Below are 9,506 nucleotides of genomic sequence, written 5' to 3' on the forward strand. Positions count from 1 at the left end.
AGAAGGCCGACTCTGCCCTAGGCGACCATTCAAAGCCAGGGAGAGAGGACTTAGTGAGAGCTGTTAAGGGATTGACTAAGGTGCTAAAATTGCGAATAAAACGACTGTAAAATTTTGCAAAGCCCAAAAACCATTGTAACTCCTTGAGCGACGAAGGCCGTGGCCAATCCAAGACTGCACTCACCTTGGCTGGATCCATGCGAAGATCACCCTTCGTCAACACAAACCCCAGGAAGGAAACGGTGTCAGTGTGAAACACACACTTCTCTGCCTTAACAAATAGTTGATGCTTAAAGAGACGTTGAAGCACCTCATGAACGTTGGTGTTGCACCATATCGCGAGAAAAAAATTGGATGTCATCTAAGTACACAAACACTGACACCCCAATTAAATCCTGCAGCACGTCGTTGACCAGGGCTTGGAAAACTACCGGAGCATTAGCTAAACCAGAAGACATGACTAAATACTCATAATGCCCATTAGGAGTATTAAATGCAGTCTTCCACTCATCTCCTTCTCTAATCCTGACCAAGTTGTATGCATTACGTAAGTCAAGTTTAGTAAAGACCTGTGCCCCCTGTAAGCACTCAAAGGCGGTGTCCATGAGAGGCAAAGGGTAACGGTTCTTGATGGAAACATTGTTCAACCCCCTATAATCTATGCACGGCCGCTGACTCCCATCCTTTTTAGCCACGAAAAAGAAGCCAGCGCCTGCAGGGGATGTGGACGGTCGGATATGCCCTGTGGACAGTGCCTCTCGAATGTAAGTGGTCATGGACACTGTCAGGCAATGTAACCCGAGACTATTGCATTCATTGGGGACCCTCAGAGCAGCGTGGATTATGTGTTTCGAGGTTGGATCGTTGGATCAATAAACACGATCGATATTTGGAATGGCGATCAGGAATTGGAATAATCTTTTTGCAGAACATCTGATGTGAGGTAAGGACTTTATTTTACCAGTTTTGTGGTAATCAGATGTTTTTTTTCACATATTTCACAACGTGTCCCCTATGTGTGTATGTGTGTATATTTCAGCCCGCTTCTCTAGCGTGCATAAGTACACATATACTATCGATAATCTAGCGTTTATTTGAAAACTATTCATAAATCAGCCGGAAAATGACAACGTGTTGTGTGTATTCCAGTAAAGGGCGATTCCTGCGGAATCTTTTTTTCCCCCTAGAAATTTCCCAAACTATACTCGTATTCAAAACGGTATAAAACGGAAATGTACCGAAGAAAAAACAATCCGTTTCGTACATGTTGACTGCAAGCAAGTCATTGATAAGCGAGGGCGTATTAGACACATAGCCATAATATAGAATATAGAAATAGCTCCGCGAAAATCATGAAATATCGGAAGATCAGTCCCAAAAGGCTGGCATTCAAGCGATAAATAGTGCACCCCCTGCTGGCACTCAATGTGTTAATAAACATTTCAATCAATCAATCAATCAATCAATCCAATAACACACGCTATAACCAATATTATACACATATTATAACCAATATTATACACATGTACAATATTTTGACATGTACATGTCAAAATACTTCCCAAAGGTCAGTGAATACCACGATCACAACACCAGAGGGAGCTCCACAAATCATGTAAAACCCAGATTCGGCTCAAACAAGGGACTAAACACGTTTCGCAATTATGCCACATCAATGTGGAACGCCCTACCTAAAGCTGTAAAGGAATGTGAATCACTACCCACTTTCAAAAACACTCTCAAAAAACACCTACGTGAGACTGCAATTCGAAACTGGCCCCTACAAATGTCCTAACCTAGTTGTACAGTAAATGACCAAGTAAGGCTTTGTCAGTATTCCAATGTACAGTGTAAAATGTGTGTGTATCCCCTACCCAACCCCCCCCCCCCCCCCACCTCCAATGTACAGCCCTCACCCACCCACCAAACCCCACCCCACCCACCCAACCTCCTCCAATGTACAGTTTCTACGCCAAATGTATATACACTCTTTTTCTGGACACTTTTGTATCACAAACAGTACTGTATTTGCAAATCTGATATGTCATAAATGTATAGATGTAGCAGTACTGTCTAGCGGCACGGTGGTGTAGTGGTTAACACTGTCGCCTCACAGCAAGAAGGTCCAGGGTTCGATTCCCGCTTGGGGACCAGGTTTCCATGATGCCAGTTACCCAGGTGGGGTATCTCCCAGGCCTTTCTGTGTGGAGTTTGCATGTTCTCCCCGTGCTCGCAAGGGTTTCCCCCCCGATAAGATAAACCCAATGGAAAAACATGCACAACAACAAGATCGCTAACGCTGTGGCGTCCTTGACGAAGACGGACAGGAGCACTTGGATTGGTCCCCTGGCGCGGCTCACGTTGACGCCTGTCTGCTCCCGGCTGCCCTTAGTTGGGGGGGAAGGACGACGGGATGGGTTAATCGCAGATACGAATTGCATGCATGCATCGCATGTGTGCCAATTGATGACCTCGGAGCAGGTCCTAAATTATATTATTATATCTGTATGTCATGTATGTCATATATGTTATGATGAATTGAAAATGGGGGACCCTGATGTAAACAAGACGAAAGTCTTTCTCTGGTCTGCATCCCCTTAACAATTGTATGTATTGAGCTGTACTGTACTGTACCCATTCTGCAATCTGTTAATAAACTTTTCAATCAATCAATCAATCAGCGCAGGTTCTTGGCTGCCACAGGCTGGCCCTGTGAGAGGATTCTCCTCCGGCGCTGCAGCTGGACCCTATTCTAAAAATCTGTGCGTCACGTGACCTGTGTCAGTTCCAACATGGCGTCCCGCTGGAGTGGCTTGTTTTGTTTACGCTCCGGCGTGTGGAGCCTCTTGTTTTACTGCCTTTACACTCACTTCAGAGTTATTGTAGCCGACGAGCTGGATACCTGCGGGACTCTACGACTCGGACAATATCCTTTTAATTAATTTTGTGTGGTATTTAGCAGTTATAATATCTACCACCTACCTACCAACCTCCTACCTACCAACCTCCTCCAATGTACAGTTTCTTCCACAAATGTATATACTGTACTCTCTTTTTTTTTTTACTCTTTTTGTATCACAAACGGTACTGTATTTGTAAATCTGATATGTCATAAATGTATAGATGTAGCAGTACTGTCTATCTGTATGTCATGTATGTCATATGTCCTGATGAATTGAAAATGGGGGACCCTGATGTAAACAAGACGAAAGTCTTTCTCTGGTCTGCATCCCCTTAACAATTGTGTGTATTGAGCTGTACTGTATATTGTACCCATTCTGCAATCTGTTAATAAAGTTTTCAATCAATGACAACATAACCTAGTACCGATGCTAACGTTACTAGCTATCTCTCTTGGTAACCTAGTTAATAACAACATAATATTATTAACGTTGAAATGAATGAATGAACTTTATTTAACAGATTGCAGAATGGGTACAATACAGTACGGCTCAATACATACAATTGTTAAGGGGATGCAGACCAGAGAAAGACTTGCGTCTTGTTTACATCAGGGTCCCCCATTTTCAATTCATATAGACATTTATGACATACACAACATACATGACATTTATGGCATAGGGACATTATCATATAGGTATTTAGTATGAATGAATGAATGAATGAATGAATGAATGAATGAATGAATGAATGAAAACTTTATTTAACAGATTGCAGAATGGGTACAATACAGTATGGCTCAATTCATACAATTGTTAAGGGGATGCTGCAGACCTGAAAAAGACGTTTGTCTTGTTTCCATCAGGGTCCCCCATGATGGAAACAAGACAAACGTACTGATACATTTGTTTGATTGATTGATTGAAAACTTTATTAACAGATTGCAGAATGGGTACAGTACAGTACAGCTCAATACATACAATTGTTAAGGGGATGCAGACCAGAGAAAGACTTTCGTCTTGTTTACATCAGGGTCCCCCATTTTCAATTCATCGTAACATATATGACATACATGACATACAGATAGACAGTACTGCTACATCTATACATTTATGACATACCAGATTTGCAAATACAGTACTGTTTGTGATACGAAAAGAGTCCAGAAAAAAGAGTATATACATTTGACGTAGAAACTGTACATTGGAGGAGGTTGGGTAGGTGGGGGGTACTGTACATTGGAGGTGGGTGGGTGGGGGGGGGGGGGTGGAGGTTGGGTAGGAGTGTGGGGGGGGGGGGGGGGTGGGGTTGGGTAGGAGGGGTGGGTGGGGGACACTGTACAACTGTACAAGCAAAACTGTACATTGGAATATTGGCAAGACCATATTTGGTAATTTTTACTGTACATACATAAACGGTATTCAAATATACAGTACTGTTACCCCTAGATCCTGACAGAGTATATACACATGATGGGGAGGGGACTGTACATTAGGAGGGGGTGGGTGGGAGAGAAATATACATACGGCGGGGAGGGAATATATACATGCGGTGGGGAGGAGACTGTCTATTAGGAGGTGGTGGGGGTTTTGGGCATTTACGGTGGCCAGTTTCGAATTGCAGCCTCCCGTAGGTGCTCTTTAAGAGCGGTTTTGAATGTGGGTAGGGATTCACATTCCTTTACAGCTTTGGGTAGGGCGTTCCACATTGATGTGGCATAATTGCGAAACGTGACGTTGGTCGTGGTGGTGCATCTTATCTGTGTGTTGTTGTGTCTGGAAGCTGGCTTGTTGTGGAATATCGATTTAGATAGTTGAAAGTCAGCAAAGCTCCTAATTCATACTACTTTTCTGACATGTTTATCCTGCTGTTGGTTGTAATTGCATTAACATATTCCACCAGTTAGTACCTGTATCTTACAGCCATATGGATAATACAATAGGATATTGATTGATTGATTGATTGATTGATTGATTGAAAACTTTATTAACGGATTGCAGAATGGGTACAATACAGTACGGCTCAATACACACAATTGTTAAGGGAATGCAGACCAGAGAAAGACTTTCGTCTTGTTTACACCAGGGTCCCCCATTTTCAATTAATCATAACATATGACATACAGATAAGCAGTACTGTTACATCCAGACATTTATGACATACAAGATATACAGTACTGTTTAAGAGACAGCATTTCTAAAAGATAGTATACATTTGAGGGGGAAGAAAAACTGTACATTGGAGGGGTTTGGACATTTACAGGGGCCAGTTTCGAATTGCAGCCTCCCGTAGGTGCTCTTTGAGAGTGGTTTTGAAGGTGGGTAGGGATTCACATTATTTTACGGCTGTGGGTAGGGCATATACCAGGTGTATCCAACGTATACAGTATCTCTATGCTTAACGTTAGCTATCACTCAATAAACGGAACTTTTTCAGAGGGTCTTACTTTCGATTCTGATTAACGTTAGCAGATCAGATTGAGTCATATGAAATGAATAGCTTATCTGAAAAGTAACATTTTCCCTCTCCCTCTCCACACACTACAGTCTACAACCCTAAGTGACACATAGTTGGCTACATTATCAGTTCATTGACCTACTCATTAGATACCATAGACATCATTATAATAGCCCTCTGCAAGACTAGCCTCCAGTTTACCATCTCACATCCACTTTCCTTCATCTGTGTCTATTCTTCAGTCTTTCTGCCTGTCTAGAAAGTTGAATTAAAACAGGCTGGCTATGTTTCCCTTACTGCTTAGTCGAGTACAAGCTGAGGTTTGACAAAGGCAGAGCGCTAAGTTATGAACATGTTAAAATAGGGGCGACGGTGGCTCAGGACGTAGAGCGGTCGTCTGGTGATCGGAAGGTTCCTGGTTCGATTCCCTCTCCTCTTGGGCAACGTGTAGAAGTGTCCGTTGAGCAAAGACACTTAGCCCCTAATTGCTCCTGATGAGCAGGTTGGTACCTTGCATGGTGGCCTCCGCCGTCGGTGTGAATGAGGAACAAAACTGTAAAGCGCTTTGGATAAAAGCGCTATATAAATGCACCATTTACCATTTAATAGTACATTTTACTGTAGTACATGTTTCAAGTTTCAAGTTTCAAGTTTCTTTAATAGTTGTCATACAGAAGTACAGAATACTTTCATACAAAATGCTTCTTACTGTTACGCTCCAGAGACTGTGCTAGACAAGATAGTATCAAATAACATAGTATAGCATGTAATTTAGAAGTAGAAAATGAGGTCACAGTGTTCAGTATAGACATATGTACAATGTTCGATGCAGAATAGACGTAACTGAGTTACCATATAATATACAATACTATGCAGTGTACTAATGTACAGTACTATATAGTGCAAAGCAGAAATGGGATGAGGTACAATTTACAGTAAGGTGTACGAGTTGTAGTGCAATCCTTCATCAATAAATATAAAGTGTGGGGAGTGGGTGCTACAGTGTGTTTGTTTAAAGTGGGTGTGTGCTATAAAGTGTGTGGAGTGGGTGCTACAGTGTGTTTGTTTAAAGTGAGTGTGTGCGTGTGGATGTGTGTGCTATGTGCGTTTGGTGGTTGTTGTTGTGTAGTGTTCATTGTTCGTTTAGCAGCCTGATGGCCTGGGGATAGAAGCTTCTTCTGAGTCTTTCTGTGCTCGCCTTGAGACTCCGGTATCGCTTGCCTGACCGCAGCAGTTCAAAGAGGCAGTTGTTCGGGTGACTGGAGTCTTTAATGATTCTCTTAGCCTTGCCCTTGCAACGCTTGTTGTAAATGTTCTGGAGGGTGGGGAGCCCCCCTCCAATTGTGCGTTCGGCTGAACGTGTGTCACTCTTTGTAGTCTGCTTCGGTCTTGTGCAGTGCTATTCCCAAACCAGGAGGTGATGTTGCCAGTCAAGATGCTCTCTATTGTACATGAGTAGAAGTTCTTAAGGATCTTCTGACTGACTTGGAACTTCCTTAGGCGCCTGAGGAAGTAGAGCCGTTGTCGTGCCTTCTTCACAACACTGTCAATGTGTGTGGTCCATGTCAAGTCCTCGGATATGTAGGCTCCGAGGTACTTAAAACTGTTGACTCTCTCAACCGGTGCCCCGTCGATGCTGAGGGGGCTGTAGTCCTTGACCCCCGACCTCCTGAAGTCCACAATCATCTCCTTTGTTTTGCTGACGTTCAGGGAGAGGCTGTTTTCCTGGCACCATCCCGCCAGGACCTTGACCTCTTCCAGGTAGGCCCTCTCGTCGTTGGCAGAGATCAGGCCCACCACCACTGTGTCGTCAGCAAATTTGATGATTGTATTGCTACTCCGCTGAGCCACACAGTCGTGTGTGTACAGGGAGTAGAGGAGGGGACTCAGAACACAGCCCTGGGGGGCCCCTATGTTGAGGGTGATGGATGAGGAGGTGCAGTTGCCTGCTCTCACCACCTGGGGTCTGCCAGTCAGGAAGTCCAAGACCCACTGGCAGAGGTCATAGTTCAAGCCCAGGTCCCTGAGCTTGGCTATGAGTATGGAGGGGACTATGGTATTGAATGCCGAGCTGTAGTCGATGAATAGCATTCTCACATAGTTCCCCTGCCTCTTGTCCAGTAGTCGTAGTCGTTGAGGCAAGCAGGCTTGGATTTTTTGGGTACAGGGATAATAGTGGACTTCTTCAGGCAGGTGGGGATGACAGCCTGTTCTAAGGACAGGTTAAATATGTCAGTGAATACCGGGGCCAGTTGGTCGGCACAGACTTTTAGGACGCGGCCGGGGATGCCGTCCGGACCTGCTGCCTTCCTGATATTCACTTTTTTAAAGGTCCGCCTCACCTCATGCTCTGTTACCCTGAACACTGAGTCTCCATCAGCAGCAGACCCCCCCCCCCATTGCCGTGGCTTGTGGGCTGGTGTTGTTATTACCAGCATCAAACCTTGCATAGAAGGTATTGAGGTCATTTGCTAAGGAGATGTCACTGTTCAGTTTGAGGGAGGCGCCTTTGTAGTCTGTCATCGTTTTGAGCCCCTGCCACATAGCTCTAGAGTCAGCCTGTTCAAACTGGAGTTCAATTTTATCCTTGTAGCGCCGTTTGGCCTCTGTCACTGTCCTCCTTACGTTGTATCGCGCCACCTTGTGGTCATTCATGTTGCGCCACAATCTGCTTTGGTGCGCTCTCTCAGAGCTTCACGGACGGATTTGTCTACCCAGGGTTTTTGATTTGGGTAAACTCTCATTACATGTACAGTGTTTTAGAACATATTGCCAGCTCGAAGTTACTATTGAAATCCTTCACACCTTTTAAGTATCTTTGTAAAGATCCCAAGATAGATGATGCTACTCAAGAACCAGAAAACTGCAAGGATATGATTGCGTTGGGTGAGTGTGATCCAAGCCAACTATAGTTTATGAATGTTTGATCTGTTTTATATTAAACATAACATCTAGTAATCCGTTGTCCCACGCCATTAGTCTTCAGGTAATGATGAATCATCCTCTAATGAATTATCTTGCAGTGGAATGCCTACCTGCTCCCAACGTCAGCTGTCGCCTAGCCAACGGAACAGAGTTTAGGTTCAGTGGAGACGAGGTGGGCTTCAACAGAAGCATCCCCTGCAGAAATGTGTAAGTCAACTTTGCACTTTGAAAGAGCTACACAATGTTCAGTATCTCAGTCTTGCACTGCTCAGACCTTTCTTTACACTATGTTTTAATGTCTGCGTGGGCCGCCAATGTCTGCTCCCGGCTGCCCTTGGGGGGGGGGGGGGGGGGGGGGGGGATGACCGGATGGGTCAAGCGCAGAGAGGAAATTTCACCGGTGACCCAAAAAGATAATGCATGGTGTGTTCCTATGTGTGTCGCCCATCTCACATGTGTGTGTTCGCTGCATGACAATGTAGCAATGTGTGCTAGAAATAAAGACTTCTGGCGGCCAGGTAGCGCAGCGGACTAAGCGTCTGTCTATCACCACAGAGCCAGTGGGATCGAATCCGGCTGTGGTGCCTCCGGCTTGGCCGACCGTCCATACTGACACAATTGGCAGTGTCAGCGGGTGGGAAGCCGGCGTGGGTGGGTCCTGGTCGTTGTAAACAGCGACTCCTACAGTTCGGTCGGGGCGCCTGCACAGCAAGGGAAGGATCTGGGAGAGGTAGTGTGACCTTCCACACGTTACACTCCCCCAGTGAGAGTCCGCGCTGCCAGGTGAAAAGAAGCGGTGGGCTGGCTACACATGTGTCGGAGGAAGCATGTGATAGTCTCCGCCCTCCCGGACCGACGGTAGGGGGTAGAGTGCGCAACGACCAGGAAGGGGATTGGGAATTGGCATAGCGACTAACATTGGGGGGGGAGAAAAACGGAAAAGAGGGGGGAAAAGATAATTCAAAAGAAATAAAGACTTCTTCTTTTTCTTAAAATGAAGAAAACGTATGCTCTGCAAGCGATCTGACATGTGCATTGTCCAGCTGTTTATTTGCTTTTTGATCACAGGTACCGTTCTTTTGCACAGAGTATTTGCTAGCAGGAGGTTGATAGCGCTGGCCTCAGTGCTAATGAATTTTCCAGCATATCGTATGACCATTCTGAATGTCGTTTTTACCTCTTTTGTCTTTCCAGGAGTGGCTACTCGTATAAAGTAGCCGTGG

At 44.9% G+C, this 9,506-nt stretch overlaps 1 protein-coding gene across 1 annotated transcript in view; it reads left to right on the forward strand.

The window, feature by feature from the left end:
- Positions 1–2,792: 2,792 nt before the first annotated feature.
- Positions 2,793–9,506, forward strand: part of tm2d1 (TM2 domain containing 1) — a gene marked incomplete at its 5' end in the record, with an annotated part of 51,006 nt that continues 44,292 nt past the window's right edge. The window contains 4 exons of the mRNA XM_084311518.1: positions 2,793–2,925; positions 8,170–8,244; positions 8,382–8,490; positions 9,478–9,502. Of these exons, the coding sequence (XP_084167644.1) occupies positions 2,793–2,925; positions 8,170–8,244; positions 8,382–8,490; positions 9,478–9,502 (342 nt within the window). The remainder of the gene's footprint in view (positions 2,926–8,169; positions 8,245–8,381; positions 8,491–9,477; positions 9,503–9,506) is intronic.

The sequence above is a fragment of the Notolepis coatsorum genome (genome assembly GCF_963971535.1).
Source record: "Notolepis coatsorum genome assembly, chromosome: 3".
Taxonomy (NCBI): Eukaryota; Metazoa; Chordata; class Actinopteri; order Aulopiformes; family Paralepididae; genus Notolepis; species Notolepis coatsorum.